The sequence below is a fragment of the Sturnira hondurensis genome, unplaced genomic scaffold, assembly GCF_014824575.4.
Source record: "Sturnira hondurensis isolate 20B ecotype Veracruz unplaced genomic scaffold, ASM1482457v3 Scaffold0019835, whole genome shotgun sequence".
In the NCBI taxonomy this organism is placed as follows: Eukaryota; Metazoa; Chordata; class Mammalia; order Chiroptera; family Phyllostomidae; genus Sturnira; species Sturnira hondurensis.
In genome coordinates this window covers 4,928,598-4,945,540 of record NW_028092466.1, presented here as the reverse complement: position 1 = coordinate 4,945,540, position 16,943 = coordinate 4,928,598, and the positions used below count along the sequence as shown (strand labels likewise).

General features: G+C 45.2%; 1 protein-coding gene across 2 annotated transcripts; it reads right to left on the bottom strand.

The window, feature by feature from the left end:
* Positions 1 to 5,036: 5,036 nt before the first annotated feature.
* TP53 (tumor protein p53) lies at positions 5,037 to 15,642 on the bottom strand. Of its 2 annotated transcripts, none has more exons than XM_037028382.1 (11): positions 15,491 to 15,642; positions 9,692 to 9,802; positions 9,503 to 9,524; positions 9,126 to 9,413; positions 8,318 to 8,504; positions 8,113 to 8,225; positions 7,829 to 7,938; positions 7,358 to 7,494; positions 7,205 to 7,272; positions 6,572 to 6,678; positions 5,037 to 5,937 (listed from the first exon to the last, which is right to left on the bottom strand). In XM_037028382.1, exons 2-11 carry the CDS (start codon positions 9,772 to 9,774, stop codon positions 5,856 to 5,858), a joined length of 1,197 nt encoding a protein of 398 aa, XP_036884277.1. In that variant the 5' UTR covers positions 9,775 to 9,802; positions 15,491 to 15,642; the 3' UTR covers positions 5,037 to 5,855. The 2 variants fall into 2 exon arrangements, with proteins under 2 accessions (XP_036884277.1, XP_036884278.1); XM_037028383.1 differs by having other exon boundaries at positions 9,692 to 9,783.
* Positions 15,643 to 16,943: the final 1,301 nt, after the last annotated feature.

Sequence of the window (16,943 nt, the reverse complement as noted above, 5' to 3'; positions counted from 1 at the left end):
CTTCCTCTCTCTCGCAAATAATCAATAAATAAAAATTAAAAAGAAAGAGCTTTATTACACATACATACACATATGCATTTTTTTCCTGAATGCATAGTTGAAACAACATGGATAACTGGGATTTGGTCATTGTTATTCCAAAATCAAATCATTATACATTTTTATGCATCTCACTTTCCTCACTCATTAAATTTGTCACTACACGACTCTGACTTGGTAGCTCAGTTGGTTGGAGCATTGACCTGTACATCAAAAAGTTGTGGGTTTGATTCCTGGTTAGGGCACTACCTAGGTTGCAGGTTCGATTCCTTGTCAGGGCTCATGGGAGAGTCAGCTGATAGAGGTTTCTCTCCCTCCCTTCCCTTCTCACTAAAAATCAATAACCATGTCCTCTGGTGAGGATAAAAAAATCAATTAAAAATAAATTAAAAAAACATATCTTCATATCCTCAGGTGAGAATTAAGAAAAAATTGTCACTGCTTCACCTTATAGGGCTCTAATAGATTTTATTTTTTCTAATTTTTCTCAAATGGCTGCATAATATTTTTTCTGTTGGTTCATTCTTTTCTTAATTTGTTAAAGCTCCTTGACAGCTGTAGATATTAACCATTTTCCACATTGTAAAATTCTCCCTGATTGTTTGACTCTTGCTTTTTATTGTTAAAGTATTAGGCTTTCAGATAGTTGAATATTGCTTATTTTTTAGTTTCTGGGTTTACAGTCACTGGAGTATACTTATTATTTTCTAGATTTTCTTTCTGGAGGGGGTAGGGCAGGATTTTCATTTCATTTAAATTTCACATTCACTTTATCTGGTTTATTATTTTTAAATCCTTACCTGAGGTTATGTTTATTGATTTTAGAGAGGGGTATGGAGAGAGAGAGAAACATTGATCGGTTGCCTCCCATATGCACCCCAACCACGGACTGAACGTGCAACCTAGGTATGTTTCCTGACCACGAACTGAACCACAACCTTTAGGTGTACTGGAGGATGCTCCAAACAACTGGACCACCCAGCCAGGGCTGGTTTATTTCTCTTTTGTGTGTAAATGAGAAGTCCAATTTTATTTTTCCAGTTCTGTCAGCTTCATTTAAAAAAATCCACCCTGGCTGGTGTGGCTGAGTGGACTGAGTGTCTGCCTGCAGAGGCTTGCCAGTTATACTCCCAGTCTAGGGCACTTGCCTCAGTTGCAGGCAGGGTACCCAGTGGGGGGCGTGTGGGAGGCAAGTGCACATTGGTGTTTCTCTCCCTCTCTTTCTCCCTCCTTTCCCCTTTCTCTAAAAATAAATAAAGAACATCTTTTTAAAAGTCCATAATTTATTCTTGTTGAATTGAAATACCAACTTTGCCCATATAGTAAAATTTCCTATACATTATGAGACCTACCTCTGGATTCACTACTTGCTGCTACTAGATTGTTTACTACTTCATATACCAAGCTATATTGATCTAATTCCAGTTGTTTCATGTTTTTTGATATCTGATAAACACGGATTTATTGTCCCACTTATTTTTGCATTCACTGGCTGCTCCTTGTATCTGTCTTGACCAGGGATCGAACCTGTAACCTTGGTGAGGTGGAATGATGATCTAACCAACTAAACTACCCAGGCAAGGCTCCCTCCCTCACTTTCATTTTTTTATTTTTTAAAATATTTTATTCATTTATCTTTAGAGGGGAAGGGAAGGAGAGAGGAAGAGAAACATCAATCTATGGTTGCTTCTCGTGCATCCCCGGCTGGGAACTGGCCCCTGCCGGGAACTGGCCTGCAACCCAGGAATGTGCCCTGACTGGGAATAGAACCGTGATTATCTGGTTCACAGGCCCATGCTCAATCCACTGAGCTACACCAGCCAGGGCTCCCTCACTCACTTTTAAAAACTATTGGTTATTCTTGGGCACTTTACAGAAATAAAAAAACTAGTTGGGATTCTAATTGGAATTGCTTTCTATCTTTATTTCAGAATTGACTTTTGTTTGGAGCTTGGTTTTTGTCCTTAGATAAATAAGGTCTTATAGATTTCTTCATATAGGCCCTGTGCCATTCTTTTGGCAGTCTCATTAAAATTAGTCCTAAATGTTTTATTGCTTTTGTAATTTTAAATAGAATATTTTTCAGTGCTTTTGCTTTAAAATATTTCTCTATCACCTGTTTTCCTTCCTAAATTCTCTTAATTCCATCTCATCTCTATTATGTCTTGTTTTTAGGCGCGTGTGATAAAAAAAAGGTAGTGTTTTCTCTTTTTTTAATCAGTATTATCTTTTTGAGTGCCCTAAAACTATTTTCAGTGGGCATCCCTGTTTACTTTTTGACACTAATTGAAAGTATAGAATACTTACTGGTATTCCATTACTGTTTTTAAAAGAATGGCTGCTGAAATGTAGTCAAGTTCCTTTCAGCATATTTTTAAAATTTTTATTTATTTATCTTTTTTAGAGGGGACAGGAAGGAGAGAGGGAGAGAAATATCAATGTATGGTTGCCTCTCATGCATCCCCTGCTGGGAACTGGCCTGCAACCCAGGCATGTGCCCTGACTGGGAATCGAACCTCGATCCTTTAGTTCGCCGGCCCGCGCTCAATCCACTGAGCTACACCAGCCAGGGCTCCTTTCAGCATCTTTTGATGTAATGATATTTTCTTCGTTAATTCGTTGATGTAATGAGTTACGGTGGTAGATTCTCTATTTAATCAACGTTGTGCTCCTGGAATAACCCTTCTTTGTTAGTATGTACACATGTATTTTTATGGTTTTCCCTATCTGTCTAATTTTTTCTTTTACTTTTAAAGTTGAATTTATTAGGTAATATTGGTTAATAAAATTAAATAGGTTTCAGGTATACAACACATCACCTGTATATTGTGTTCACCACCCCAAGTCAAGTCTCCTTCCATAGCCATTTATGTTCCCTATACCCTCTTCCACCTTTCCCTCTGATAATCACCATACTATTGCCTGTGTCTTCGTTTTTTTTCTTAATACCTTCACCTTTTTCACCTACCCACACTTTACCAGGTTTTAATATTAATAAATCCAATTATTTTGCATGAATTGGAAATTTCATTCTCTTCCTATGGACCAGGATAATTTAAATAACCATTGGACCACTTAGTCCTTGCCCTCCCCACCCCCAGCTCTCTCAATCAAGAGCTTGAGTTTTACTTTTTGAAAAAAGGCCCTGATTTTGGACCTATTCTTTTAATTAAGTTTGCTTTCTGTTTCAATCATTTGTCTTTCATTTTTTAGGATGCATGCTAGATTTGTTTTTTTTTAAAGATTTTATTCATTTTATTTTTAGATAAAGGGGAAGGAATGGAGAAAGAGAGGGAGAAATAATGTGTGGTCACCTCTTGTGTGCCCCCACCTGGGGACCTGGCCAGCAACCCAGGCATGTGCCCTGAGCGGGAATTGAACCTGTGACCCTTTGGTTCGCCCACCAGCACTCAGTCCACTGAACCATACCACCCAGGGCCAGATTTGTTTTTTTTAATAATGAAAACATGTACAGTTATACATTTTCTTCAGAGTACTTTTGCTGGTGTCTCAGATTTGGAGACCTTGTGTTCCTGAAACTGGGGAAACAAGTTTTCTAACTTATTCTAAACCTCCATGAGGCAGGGCATGGCCTCTTGAGAGCAGGGGCCATGTCTGCCATGGGGCCTCAGGACTCAAATAGTAGTGGGCACAGAGTAAGGCACTAGTGAATATCTGACTAGGATAGATAAATGAACAGCGAAGTGAGCAGGAGAGACCAGAGGCTAGGGACTCATGAAAAGTCACACAGGTTATAGCAGGGCTGGCTTGAAAATCCAGACCTCATAGTTCTCAGTCCAGTAATCTATCAGCTCATGAAGGGACCAGCAGAGCCAGAATGGATCTATTTCTGAAATATAGCAGATATAAAACAGAGCTAGGGACACATTCTAGGGAAATATGAGTAAAGGGTGCTGGAACTGATAAGGAACCTTCAAGGTGACCCTCTACAGGAATGAGTTTGCCCAAGACCGGGTGGGTGGAGAGAGATGGTGACTCTGGGTCTCCTGGGAAGTGTTTGGCATCCCCAACAATTAGAAAAAAATGGTGGTTTTGAGGCTAGGGTGGCTGGTGGCTTTACAGCCATCTGGGATGCACAGGGCAAGCCAAAGGACTCCCACTGGCACTTTTACGCCTGGTTGGTAGGCTGAGAGGACAATGGCCCAGAAACCCCTCCAGACCTTAGCACTTCTCCCGCTGCCCCAGGGAGGAGGCAGGACAAATGATCTGGCCACCCCCAAAGCACTGGATGGGGCAGCAGTGGGTGATGGGGAAAGCTTGCCCTCAGCCCCATCCCTGGGAGCCTATAGCACTAAAGGGCAGGATTGGGGTGGGGGTGGGGGCTTCTGAGCTCTCCACTCTAACCCAAGGAGCCCTTTGAAAGGTTTTCCTGGCAGAGTTTAAAGCTTCAATTCATTCAACTGCCTGGCATGAGGCCCAGGATGAGGGAATGCTGGGAAGGCCCCAGCTTCACATCCCAGCCTTCACCTTAGCTGCCCCTACTTCCTGGGGACCTGGGCTGGCAGGCCGTCCCCTGCTTGCTCTCTTCATCTGTCTTCACTGAGTAACACCCACCCTCTTTCCCCTCAGAAAACCAAGGTATCCTGCCCCTTTCCTTGTGGAGCAGATGGCTCCCCCAGAGGCTCAGGCTTGCTAAATCATTTAAATCCCCTAATCCTTGGTGAATGGCTGACAAGGGGGCAGTAGCTCAATCCTAGAAGCAGGGGCAGGAAAGAATCCTGTGCCAGCCCTGGCAGGACTGGAGAAGGGACAGTGATGGAGTCACCCCCTCCCTTGTTGTCATGCAGCCTGCAGAGTGACCCAGTCTCCGGCTTTTGTTCTCCTCCTGGAACCGGGTGTGGACACCCCCTCACCCAGCCCACATTCCCCGGAGGCTCAGGTTGCTGCCTCCCAATGTCCCCTCCTTAATTTAACCATGCACTGCGGGCTCCAGGCAGCCAGGAATGGCACTCACCCTCACACACACAGGTGTAAGCAAAGTTTTATTGTAAAATAAGAAACCAATAAAAAAAAAGCTGTATAAAAGGGGAAGAGGAGAAGGGCTGCGGGTGAGGAATACAGATGTGCCACGTAGAGTACGTAAAAAAAAACAAAACAAAACCTGACCCTGAGTATTTGGGGGAAGTAAAACAGATCTTAGACAATACAGATCCTACAAGAAGGATGGAATCTTCCAGGGTGTGGGATGGGGTGAGATCTCTTTTAAGGAGCTGAGGTTTACCAAAAGGTTAGACAGGATCTGACCAGGCCAGCAGAGAAGGGACTTAGAAATTCCTTCCTTTTAACTAGTTGCCCAGTCAGAAACCATTCATCCATCCACCAATGGGGAGAGGAAACCAGCATGCCTGAGGGAGCCTATCCCAAACATACATTATTTCATTAACCCTCACAATAAGCCCTGTGAGGTAGGTATGATTATTGGCATTTTATCAACGTGGACAATGAAGTTAAGAGAAATTAAACAACTTGAGACAGCTTCCTGGGCTAGCTTCCAACCCAGCATATGGCCAATTTGAAACTTAAACCTCACATGCAGTAACATTTTCCTACCTCCCCCAGTCTTCCCAGTAAAAACCTTAAACGCTGGACTGGAACATCTCAGCTCCCACTCTTCTTGCCCAAACCCACCAATTTAAACCAACATCTTTAGCAGAGTTCCAGGTCAAGGTAAGCAAAACTCTGGGGTGTTTTGGAGGCACACCTGTACCAAGCAGAGGTTTAAGCTACGTCCCAAAAAATGCCAGGAAAAGGGGACAAGGGTGGGGGTGTCAACAGGGGACAGGAAGCAGAGGATGTCAGTCTGAATCAGGTCCTTCTCTCTTGAACATGAGCTTTTTATGGCGGGGAGTAGACTGCCCCTTTTTAGACTTCGGGTGGCTGTGGAGATAGAAGAGGGAAGGGAGGAGATGACACCATCTGAGTGAGAGGCTCAGGGCCCCTCTTCCCAGATCCAGGCATTGAAGGGCCTGAGGCTGGAGCAGGAAAAAGTTCAGTTAGAACAGTCATCATCCGTTGTAGATGTGTTTACTGACCACCTGGGGTACTTGTGTGTCTTAACCTCCTAATCTTCCCTTACCCCACTCGACAAATAAGGAAACTGAGTTTGAGAGGGGGCAGTAACAAGGCCAGCCAGGACTTGCTAGTACTCAGCAAGGCTGACGATCTGACTCCAAACTCCAGCTCTGTCTAGCTGGCACTTCCACAGAGTTATCAGGCCCCTAGTGGACACCCCAGCTCTGAGATAGAGGTTGCTAGAAATGGCAAAGAAATATCCATGTTCATTTCTGGGTTTGAGGGGTTTGTGGACCCCTTGCCCCTCCCCCAAGAAGCAGTAAAAGTTATTGGTTGTATGATTCAACTAGAGGAAGACTAAAGAATGTGTAGGCAGGGCCCAGAAAGAGGAGTTCAGCTGCCTTTTACCTTGAAGAAGGCAGGATAGGATGGAATCCCAGGCTTTCTCCAACATAGGAATGCAGAAGAGGGGGGCTGGGAGGGGACCCAGGTTACTCACCTATGGTGAGTCTTGCTTTCCCCTGGGTCCTTTACAGCCTGGGCGTCCTTTAACTCTAAGGCTTCATTTAGTTCTCGGAACATCTCGAAGCGTTCATGCCCACGGATCTGAGGCAGGGGAGGAGGAATTATTAAAGTTATAGGACTATTTTCATGTTCTCTTTAAAAAAAACTGCATTTTGAAAGATGATCCTTTAAAATGGTACGGTACAAGGTGGCATTCTGCAGTCAGACACACCAGGAGCCATTTTCTTTAGGCACCACTGCCCACTGATGGCAAAGGCCCTCACTACAAGGAAAGCAGCCAGGAAGAAAAGGGCATTTTTGAGTGCTGGACTTGAATCTTTTTCTTTTATTTATTTACTTGGATTTTATTTATTTATTTTTAGAAAAAGGGAGGGAGAGAAACATCAGTGTGTGGTTGCCTCTCATGCACTCCCCTACTGGGGACCTGGTATGCAACCCTGACATGTGCCCTGATGGGGAATCCAACCTGCAACCCTTTGGTTCGTAGGTTGGCACTCAATCCACTGAGCCACACCAGCCAGGGCTACATTTACATCTTTTATTTCATTATCTAATCCTATTGAGTAGGGGCAAAAGACTGCCTATCTTCCTTTCTCAGACTTGGTACCTTAAGGAGGAAATATTCTCCATCCACTGGCATCTTTGGCGGAGAGGAGTCGGTGTTGGTGGGCAGTGCTGGGAAAGAGGTAAGGTATGGTGAGAAGAATAAATTTGGGGCAGAATTGCACCCTCTCCATTCCCTTTTGTCCCGCTTGCTTACCTCGCTTATTGGTCCCAGAGGGCTGCTTGGAACAAGCCTCCCCCTTCTTGTGGAAATTTTCTTCCTCTATGCGCCGGTCTCTCCCAGGACAGGCACAAACACGCACCTCAAAGCTGTCCCGTCCCAGCAGATTACCACTACCCAGGTAAGGAGAGGGAAGCACAGGCAGTAAGAAGGTGGGTACTACTTATAATAAACTAGGTCCCACCTACTCCCAACCACCTTTATCCCATGTGGAGCCTAAGCTTCAGCTCCAGGCATATGGAGAAGCCACTGGTAAAAGAGGTTGTAAAGCCAGAGAAAAGGAAATGGGGAGGGCACAACAAAGGAGGTGCTACATGTAAGGATGGGAGAGGGAAGGATGGCTGGTAGTGCTGGAGGAAACGGTTGAGGGGTTGGGCTCAGAGGACAAAGACAGGCAGAAACTGGGGAGAAGCATGCCAGTGTGAAGGGTGGTGTGTGGATCCCTACCTGGAGTCTTCTAGTGTGATGATGGTGAGAATGGGCCGCCGATTCATGCCCCCCATGCAGGAGCTGTTACACATGAAGTTGTAGTGGATGGTGGTACAGTCAGAGCCCACCTGGGAGAGAACAGAGATGCCACCCAGCCCTGAGGCTGATAGCCTCAGTAAGCTGCACTTCCAGCTGTGGAATGGGGATAACCCGCCTGCTGCTCTGCATACATCCCATCAGCGTGGCCACCGACAAACCCCTCAAGCCCCCTTCTCCCAGAGACCCCAGTTGCCAAACCAGACCTCAGGTGTTTCGTAGGGCACCAACACACTATGTCGAAAAGTGTTTTTGTCTTCCAAATACATGGCGCGTGAATTTCCTTCCACCCGGATAAGATGTTGAGGAGGGGCCAGACCTAAGAGTAATTAGAGAATAATCAGGCACTTGGGGACTCTGGGCAACAGCCCTGTCCCATCTGCAGCCCTCCACTAGAGTGGAGCATCTTACCATCACTAGAGTCAGAGCAGCGCTCGTGGTGGGGGCAGCGCCTCACGACCTCTGTCATGTGCTCAGACTTCTTATAAATGGCCATGGCACGGACATGGGTTCCGGGCGGGGGTGGAGAACTGACCCACAGTTGTACGGGGCAGGTCTTTGCCAGCTGGCAAAACAACTTGTTGAGGGCAGAGGAGTACTGTAGGAAAGGAGAAACAATGAATAGACCCTGGCCTGGTAGCTCAGTTGGTTAGTGTCATTCTGATATGCCAACGTTGTGGGTTCCATTCCAGTTTGATCCTCAGTAAGGGCACATACAAGAATCAACCAATGAATACGTGCATACATAAGTGGAACTGGAATAATAAAACCAATGTTTCTTTCTCTCTCTCAAATCAGTCAATCAATCAATCCATCAATCAATCAAGAAAAGAATGAAAGGTCAAGGAACAAGTACCCAGGGGGGTCAAACGAACAAACACTGCTTAAGCACCCAGTGAAAGCCATGCACTGTGTGGGGAGGGTAGGTAGAGATGGCAGAGTTGGGGATCTACATCCTGGAAGCTTATTTTATGAAAGCTAAGGAATGAAAGAGTGAATAAAAAATAAAATTTTATGGTCCCACGAGAGATGATGAGGAAAGCCCAAGGTCAAGGGGGAAAATTCAGCTTTGAGACAGAAGTCAAAGGTCACAGACTAAATGGGTAGAAAGATAAGCCAAAGGCTGAGAGAAATTCCAGGGTTTTGAACAGAAAAACCCAGGGGGACATGGTCAGGCACTGAACTATCACATGGAAGCCAGCCCTTCCAGGCTACTCACCGTGCAGGTTACAGATTTGGCTGTCCCAGAATTCAGGAATCCTAAATGGAAATCATAGCTACCAGGGTAGGTCTTCTGGGAAGGGACACAGGATGACAAGGGCCAGGAGGTGGCTTGTGCTGGGGAGGTGGATGGTGTTGGGGAGGCAGGTGGTGCTGGGAGAGCAGCTACTGGTGTAGGAGTTGCTGGCATACTAGGGACTTCATTTGGATCTTTGTCCAGACAGTTTACAAGGTCTGGGGGCAGCAGCAGGTCATCATCGCCCACTGCTATGGACACCTCTGAAGTCTGTGAATGAGAGAAACAAGAATCAGAGAGCTAGGTTCCCATCCAGTTGGCCCTGTAGCCCTGGGTCCCTTCCCACCCCTAGTCCTTACCAAGACATTGTTTTTGTGAAGTCTGAAAGACAAGAACAGAAAGTCAGTGCTGGTTTTTGCTTTCCATAGGCCTGTACTACTAGGGCAGTGGGGATGGGTGGGGTAGGAAGGGTGGGGCAGTTGTTATTAGAGGCTGGGGAGTGAACCACCTCTGCCCACCCCACCCCTCAGGCTAAGACCTCTACTCACAGACTCCACAATTGTAAAAATGTCTCCTGACTCATTGGGGGCTCCACGGGCTCCGACTGTGGCTCCGACTTTAGCTCCTCCATTGCAACTCTCTGGAAGGCAGTATGGTTGCTGTGTAGGGGGGAGGGGGTGAAGTGAGGATCCAGCATGAGACACACCCAACACCAGTCACCCAGCACAGAGCAGCAGAACCCCATCCACGAACACTAAACCAGGCTCTGAGACATGAGTTCCTTAACTTCCCGAGGAGCAGAGCTGCTCCTTCACAGCTTCTCTTCAAATCTTTGGTCACCACCAGGCCATTTCTTGCCCTACCTCTCACCAGTCTCACTTCACACATTAAAAGGATAACCAGAGAGGGGACTTCAATTTTTCCATCAACGAATCCACAAGCCTTCCTGATAAGGATGCAGTAACTCTTAGCCCACTTCTTTCATCTGGGGTGGGGAGAGATACCTTCCTTGACCCCCATATTCCCCACCTGAACCCCTTCATTGCAAAGGCTCCTGAAGAAACACTGTATTCTCACCCCTGGTTTACAAATCCCTCATGACCAGGCCCCTGCCTGCCTCTTCCATCTCATCTCCTAGCACTCTCTCCCTTCCTGATGTTGGAGCTGTACTGACTGTCCTCTGATCTTCAAACACTCCCTAGTTCACTTCACTGTTGGTTCTCTCTACTGGGAACACTGGTCCTGCCATTGCTGCAGAATAGGCTCCTTCTCAGGCCTCTGCTTGAAAGTCACACCTCCTCAGGGAGGTTTTCCCAGACCAGTCTTCCCACCAAACTCTGCCCCTCTATTTTAATTCCCATGCTACTTACACTGTCTAATAATTCTAATACCTTCCTTTGTTCATTTCATATTTAGCTGAATATAAACTTCCTCAGGACAGGGAGGTTATCTTTTTTTTTTTTAAGACAAAGGGGATGGGAGGGAGAGGGGGAAACATCCATGTGTTGCCTCTCACACACCTCCTACTGGGGACCTGCCAGCAACCCAGGCACATGCCCTGATCTGGGAACCGAACCTGTGACCCTTTGGTTCACAGGCCAGTGCTTAATCTACTGCCACACCAGCAAGGTTTTTTTTGGTAAAGCATTGATTTTTACAGAGAAACACTGATTTTTTGCTCCACTTATTTATACATTCATTGAGTCTTTTATGCCCCTCGACTGACGATAGAACCCATAACCTTGGTGTATCCAGATGATGGTCAATCCAATTAGCAAGGGTGGAAGTTATCTACCTTGTTCATTAGTTATCAGCATAATGCCTTGCACCTGGTTGGGCTCATGAACTGGTGACCTGTGCCCAGGCTGTAATCAGGTTGCAAAAGGCCAAAGGAGCCAGAAAGCCAGAGGGGTGACCCCAGCATGGGCCAGGGCTCTGTACCAAGCTCTGCTGCTGTAACTCCTCCCGGGCCAGGCTTCATCATCTTTCTTGATGCCAAATTTGTCACGTTTTGTAAGAAACACACCCGCTGGAAATTACATATTTTTATGTCTTTTGGCCACTGACAACCCCAATCTTCTACCCCAGCAAGTCCATTACTGACGTGCTCATTTCCAATTTCCCTTAATACCACTTCTACTTCTACACTGATATAGGGCTTTTCTTTTGTAATTAGCTTGCAAAATCCTTCAAGCTTGTCTTATTTGTCCTGATAACCACACCTGACATTTCACTAGAGAAAGCTGAGTTTCAAAGAGGTTAAAGTGACCTAGCCCACACTACACAAAGGTCAGCAAATAAACTTTTATTAAAAATGAATGCCCTGGTGAGCACACTGAAAGATTGGGGGTTCGATTCCTGGTCAGGGTGTGTATGGAAGGCAACCAATCCATGTTTCTCTCTCCCTCTTCCTCTCAAAGCAATGGGGGACGAGGAATAGACCATATAGCCCTAGTTGGGATGCTCAGTTGGTATGAGTGTCACTCGGATATTCTAAGGTTGCAGGTTCGATCCCTGGTTAAGGAACATATAACAAGCAACCAAGGAATGCATAAATAAGTGGAACAAATCAATAATTAAAAAGAAAAAAATTAAAAATGACCATTCAGCCTGACTGGTGTGGCTCTATGGGTTGGGCATCATCCAATGGTTTACTTCCTAGTCAGGTCCCTGGTTGGGGGCATGTGAAAGGCAACAATAGATGGATGTTTCTCTCCCTCTCTTCCCACCTTTAAAATTAAACTTAATAAAAAAGACCATTCAAACATCTAGGAATAAGATGCTTACTTCATTAGGCTACTCTTTAGGTGCAGATTTTAGCTGATAAAAATCATCCGAGAGGGTGGCAAAGAACCATTATCAACACTCCCAATCCTGATAGGGGGTAGGACTCTGTACATACAGAGGAAGGCAACAGGGAACAGCAAAGGAGTGAGCCCAAACGATTGGGTGGGTGGGGCAGAGTACCAGATGATCAAAAAATCTGGAGACTTCTATGGAAGCATGCTCAAGTAAATGGCACTCGAAAGTTGAAAGCCTCAAGTTTGATGCACTGTTATTCAAATTTGCTGTGACCTCATATACCTATCTTAAAGGGCTAACTTTTTGGTTTCTTCTCATACAGAAATTACCTAGGGGCTGGGAAACATGGGCATGAGACAGGTTAGCATCCCCAGGCTCATAATGTAGGTTACTTAATCCTTCTGCCTTACTTGCTATAAGGTTCTTTGCTATAAAATAGTACTTGACTTTGTATGGGAATGTAGAACTGAGAAAGCACCTGGCACATAGTAAGAGTTGATAAATGTTCCTGTTTACATGGCTGGTCTATTTTATTTGTTCTATATTAGTCTCGAGTGAGAACTTTGTGATTATGAGTGGGTAGGGCTTTTAGGATACCATTCCATTAATGCCAGTTCACCTCCTCCAGAGAACTGTTCCATAAACACACGCGGAGGTGCTGTCTTGGGGTGGTGTGCCCCAGGTGTTGTCAATCCCACGGGGAGAGCCCCATGGACATAGAAGGCATCCCTCTCTCAATTCTTGGCAGCAACTAAATTCTCAACGTTTCTTGAAAAAGCAGGCAGTCATCACTAGGAAGCCTGGATACTAAAATGGTCATAAGCCGAACAAGACCTTCCAAAGGGTGAGGCAGGATATTTATAAGCAGTCCCAGTTGGGACTCCAAGGTAGGGCAGGACAACTATCGTTAACAATGGCAGCTGCTCAGACCCTAAACTTTCAGTTGGCTTATGCCATTTACGCTCCCCAAAAGCCAGAAAGGTAGGTTTTGTCACCAGCCGAGGGACTAAGTTTACATGAATTATGTCCCTTACCCAAACTCAGAAAGCTCCCAAGGGTTAGGGCCAGGATTTGAACCTACGAACCCTGAGGCTACACTTAAGCTCTAAATAATTTTGCTCCTACAGCTTCATCCATAGTGGTGTTAAAAAAAGGTTACGGCTGAAAGCTATTTGATTGGAGAAAAAAATTGATGTGGAAAAAGTAGTTAAGGCAGCGTTTGGTAAAACTAAACACACACACCTTACTACTCAGCAAAACTACTTCTAGGTAGACTCCTAGGAAAACAGTTGCATGTGAGCCAGCAGCAGGAGTCTTGCACAAGAATATTCATGTTAGAGCAGTTCCTAATGGCAGGTGACAAGAAACAATGTTACTATCCACCAATAGGTCTGGCTAAATTAAATACGTATAGTCACAAGAGAAATTTAACAGCAGTGTAAGGAAATGAATTTATCTGCAGGTATAACCTGATACAGCTCAGAAATATATTGAGTGAAAAACACAGTTCGCTAGAAAAAAGCAAAAACATGGTAATTTAAGTAGTTTATGTATATTAAAAATACGTAAGAGCCTTGGGTGGTGTGGCTCAGTTGGTTGGAGCCACACCAGTATACAGTAATCCCATACACCAAAGGGTTAGGGGTTTGATTTCCAGTCAGGATACATGCTTAGGTTGCATATTAGATCCCTGGTCTGGGCACCTACAAAAGGCAATCAATTGATGTTTCTCTATCCTTCCATCCCACCTTTTCTCTAAAAACAACTATTGCTTAAAAACGTATGTATGTAAAAGTATTAAAGACAGGCAAAAAGAGTAAAATTCACAAAGCTATTAGTGATTATCTGAGAGAGGGAATATGCATGCTCACAGGGACTTAGGGCTTTAGCTTTAACAAAGAAAATGGTATTTTAAAAAAAGATGGTATCCATATATCACCTGCACAATTAGAATAAGGACACAAATAAGACAAACCGTTAAGTGTTATATATTTATTTGGGGGGAATGAGTGTTATCTTTGTACTTGTCTGCATTTTTAAAAAATCTAAACAATAACAACAATAAGAAAATAACCTTTCCCCCACAGATTCACGTTGGGGCCTTTGTAGAAAAATCACTGGACTTTTCTGGGGCGATGAAAATGTTTTATATTTTGAAATCTTCTAATTGCAGTGGGTATAAATGCGGCCTCAATTTAGGAAAAAAAAAAAAGCAAACTCTAGGTACCGCGCACAGTGCCTGGTTCTTAGGAGGTGGCGTGGCAAATCGCTGCTGAATGGAATGACCTTGGCCTAAGGGATGAAGATGCGGGGTAAATGGTTAAACGATGGATTCGGCAAGGATCGCGTTCCTCTCACAGGCAACAACTAGCCAGAGTGGGAGGCATTTAGGACCACACGGCTGCCCCTCCCCGAGGCCCGCCCCTTCCGCTTTCACGACGTTGAGCCTGCGTCCGAAGTTGAAATGGCTTAGTCCAAAACCGGATACGAGAGTTGTTTTTCCGTCACAAATGACCCGTCGTTCCACTCTTTCATTGTTAATTCTCAAACATAACCATTCGCGAAAATACCCAGGGTCTGCCCTGTGCACTCTTAAAAAAAAAAAAAGGTCCCACGCAATGGTAGCGTCCTCCGACATTGGAGTCTCTGGGCTTGGAGCACACCATTCGGGGGGGGGAACACTGAAGTTTCCATGGAAACAAATACTCTCCCTTCCTTTCCAAAAGCTGCAATTAAGCACTCCAGGAAGAAAACAAAAATTATCGGAGGGGGTTATCAGCTTCCTTCCGCAAGTAATAGGAATCGGTCTGATATTTCCTCATCCTCCTTCCCTCTCATCAAGTATATATGAACTGTTCCGAAGAAACCGGAAATGGTAGTGCAAGTGGCAGAATTGTGAATGTAGAGCCAAACAATAACAGGGCTTCCGGGCCTCTCGCATTAGGATAATCCCTGGTTTCGCGGGTAATTAGCACTTCCCACTTCCCCCACTGACTGTATTTAATTGGGCTTTCTCTGTCTAAGAGGAGCCGGGGGCTAGTTGATAACATTCCAGGAAAGACAAAGGTCCGGAAGTCATGGGACCTTCCTTAGCAGCGTGGGCTCCCAGATCACCCCAAGTAATATCAGATTATAACCCGAGATTCCACCAGAATGCTATATGCTTTAAAATCTACAGCCGTGAGTTCTGAGATCCTTAAGTCTCAGTCCCTGATGCTTTGTACATTTTATTTCAGGACTCCCTACACCCGGTACTGGGATGGGAATGGGAATGCTAGATAGGGAGAACCCCTAGGCCACGAGCAAGTTCCCCAAAGTTCTACTTCCCCGCCCAGGTGTTGAGGTTTGTGTTCTGCTGTTCTTAACATCCCGTTATCTACACTCAGGCCTCCCAACATTGCAGCCAAGCTTTTATCTGCACCCCCTTCCCCAATCGCCAGTCCCCAGTGCCCAATCTCCAGTCCTCACGATTCTTCCTAGCTGAAAACACACAGAACCGAGAGCTCATGACAGAGAGGAATCACCATGCTCAGTTCATAGCTTACCTGAACCCCAGGAGAGCGTTATCACTGCCCTGGGAACCACACTACGAGGTCGGATATCAGGTAATCCCAGAGGCCCAGAGGACACCTGCGTTCAGGCCCGTGGCTACGGACTTTCGAGCTCTAAACTTTTAGCGCCAGTCGGAGCACATGGGAGGGGAAAATCCCAATCCCAGCAACCCCCGCGAGACTCCTGGCACAAAGCTGGACAGTGGCCATGACAAGTAAGGGCAAGTAATTCGCTGGAGGGCGCAGGCTATGGGAAACGAAAGTGAGGGAGAAGGGCGCTGAGAAAGTCAGGATTCCCGGCTGACCTTATTGGCTATGTAGTTACCGACATTTTGGGATGGGAAAGTTAGATAAGCCGAAGTCGTGAAGATAGAAGTGGTGGAAACCATTTTGGAAGATTACTGAACCCCTTCCACTGTGTCAAATATGAAGGTGGAACGAAAAAAAAAAAAGCTATTATACTTGCCTTTCCCTCTGTCTGGTACACTCCTACATAGCTGGATAATTTCTTCTCAGCTTTTAGGAAGGTCTTAAGATCCTAAAAGAGTCTAATGTATTCCCTTCAATATTCTATATCACATCATCTTTTTTTTTAAAAGATTTTATTTATTTATTTTTAGAGAGAGGGGAAGGCAGTGAAGACAGGGAGAGAAACATCGATGTGCGAGAGAAACGTCCATCGGTTTCCTCTGTCACTCACAACTGGGGACCTGGCCTGCAACCCACGGATGTGCCCTAACTGGGAATTCAACCCGCAAATTGGCAGGCCGGCGCTCAATTCACTGAGTCACACTGCCAGGACACCATCTTTGTTTTCTTTCTAAAGAAGATAATTTAATTTTTATTAATTTTTATTGTTTATTGTTTACACCATTACAGATGTCCCCCATCCCCCCTTTGCCTCGCTATACATAACCCCCGCCCCCATATCACATCTTGTTTTATTATTTTCACAACCCTTATTACTATCTGAAAAGATTTGTTCTTTGCCTTCAATACACAGCAACGTAAGCCTTAGCCTACTGTCTTATTTAGTGTTGTATTTCCCAGTGCCTAATACAGTACTGGGAAGCAACTAAGAGCTTAGTAATAAATATTTATTGAATGAGTGAAGAGACGAAGTCTGAGGAACTTGGCGGCGAGTGAGAAACTAAAGTTCACAACATGTAAAATAAAACGTGGTGGTAGCGCCCTCTTCAGGTGAAGTGGTGAGTAGGTGCTTTAAAAATAACCCCGGAAACCTCAGTCACTTCTCCCCCATGAAGAATCTTTCAGATTAAAAATCCCAGTAGCCACTGAAAGTACCACGCTTGGAGTACGGTGAGCCGTGATTTGTTACGTCCATGTTCTGCCCCTCCCTTGGGTCGCCCGCGAAATCTGATCTGAGATGCGGGGTCCAATCGAAAGGTGTGCCCAAATCCCGCGATAGCAAGTGTCACGTAGAGAC